This window comes from Aplysia californica, unplaced genomic scaffold (assembly GCF_000002075.1).
Source record: "Aplysia californica isolate F4 #8 unplaced genomic scaffold, AplCal3.0 scaffold00240, whole genome shotgun sequence".
Taxonomy (NCBI): Eukaryota; Metazoa; Mollusca; class Gastropoda; order Aplysiida; family Aplysiidae; genus Aplysia; species Aplysia californica.
Window position 1 is genome coordinate 318,766 of NW_004797510.1, and position 1,688 is coordinate 320,453.

At 42.5% G+C, this 1,688-nt stretch overlaps 1 protein-coding gene across 1 annotated transcript in view; it reads right to left on the minus strand.

Moving 5' to 3' along the window:
- Positions 1-1,688, minus strand: part of LOC101855795 — a 40,472-nt gene that overhangs the window by 23,042 nt on the left and 15,742 nt on the right. Inside the window, exon 2 of the mRNA XM_013083539.2 lies at positions 376-541. Within this exon, the coding sequence (XP_012938993.1) occupies positions 376-445 (70 nt within the window). The 5' untranslated portion in view covers positions 446-541. The remainder of the gene's footprint in view (positions 1-375; positions 542-1,688) is intronic.

Sequence of the window (1,688 nt, forward strand, 5' to 3'; positions counted from 1 at the left end):
GATAGATAGATAGATAGATAGATAGATAGATAGATAGATAGATAGATAGATAGATAGATAGATAGATAGATAGATAGATAGAGAAAGAGAGAGAGAGAGAGAGAGAGAGAGAGAGAGAATGAGAGAGAGAGAAGATGATAGTTTTTGCAGGAGGGAGGATGACAAGCAGACTTGTGATTCGTTTTTCGTGAGTGCAAAGCAATAATGAATACAAACAATAAATAATTCAGAAGTCAGAGATCCTAGCCAAGTGGTTGGAGTAAAGGGAAAAAGAGAAGGTAAAAGACGTAATATTGTAACGACAACCATTTTGCAAAAGAGAGTACCCATCACACAAGCTTTGAAGCAGAAAGATAGTGATTCATATTTTCATACCAGTATAATGTAAGAAACAAATCCACCACTGCAGGAGCAGTATCTCTGGTCTATAGAGAGCGGACATCATAGGCTTCCACTGTTTTATCGCGTGAGTAACGTTCTTCACAGACGGTAGACTTTCGATGATACAACAGTGTTAAAATCCACTCAGCGTTTGGCGGTCCTGAAAAAGGAAACAAAAGTACTATGTAGATTTGATTTGGTGTTATGATCAAGGTTGGGGAGGGGGGATCGTCGGTGTTGAGACAAAGGAGGAACGGGGTACGGGATTTTTTGGGGGGTGGGCTTTTGAGGTGGGAGTGGTAAGGTTTCGTGAGGGGGGTATATTTATGGACATAATAAATGGACATTTTTTACAAGAGAATGAATTCATATTAATATATAGAACATAATACAAAATAATGTCGAAGGAACAGAGTTTGGTGATGAAGTGGAATTAAAGGCAGAAGAAAGAAGGAGCAACATAATTTGTTTGTTTTTGTAAGTGTTTTACGCGCTCGCAACTGCATAAGGTCATATGAGCGCGCGGGACACATTACATTTTTTCAGTTGGTAGGAAAATTTGGAATTTTGCTCGGGTGGCGGCCGAAGCCTACTCTTATCGATTTTAGACCACCAAGGGATCTTTAACGTGCGCAACTTGCACACGGGCCCTCCGAGATTTTTCGTCTTTGTCCGAGAGGGCTAGGTGTAGATCTTTCTTACCAGAAGATCAGGGGTGTGGCTGAAAGACAGCAGTAAGAAGAAGCCAAGGAGTAGCAGTAGAAAGGCTGTAGAAAGAATCAGGAGCCCAGAGGATGGGGGCAAAGGAGATGAGGGAGTGGGGGCAGAAAGAGGAGACGAAAGCAGACGACAGAACATTTGCTAGAGAGCAAGAAAAGAGGTGAAAGGAGACAAATTTAAAGAAGAAAATTTTTCGGTCACTACCCGGATTCGAACCCGGGACCTTTGAATGAGAGGCCAACATCTTAACCTCTAGGCCACGAGAGCCCCCGAGCAACAGAAGGCTGGGCCAAACATTCTAAAGTACTACTAGAAGTGAACATCGGAGAATCGATGCTTCTGATTTTTATTCTACCGTTAGATTATTCCACCACCAATTGCTGAGCACTTGGAATATCAAACCCTCAATCCTCACCCCCTTCATCAAATACACAGACACAGACACACACACACACACACACACACACACACACACACACACGCACACACAAACAAACGCACACACACGCACACACACATACACACACACAAACACACACACACACACACACACAAACACACACACACAAATTGTCTTTTAAATGAGC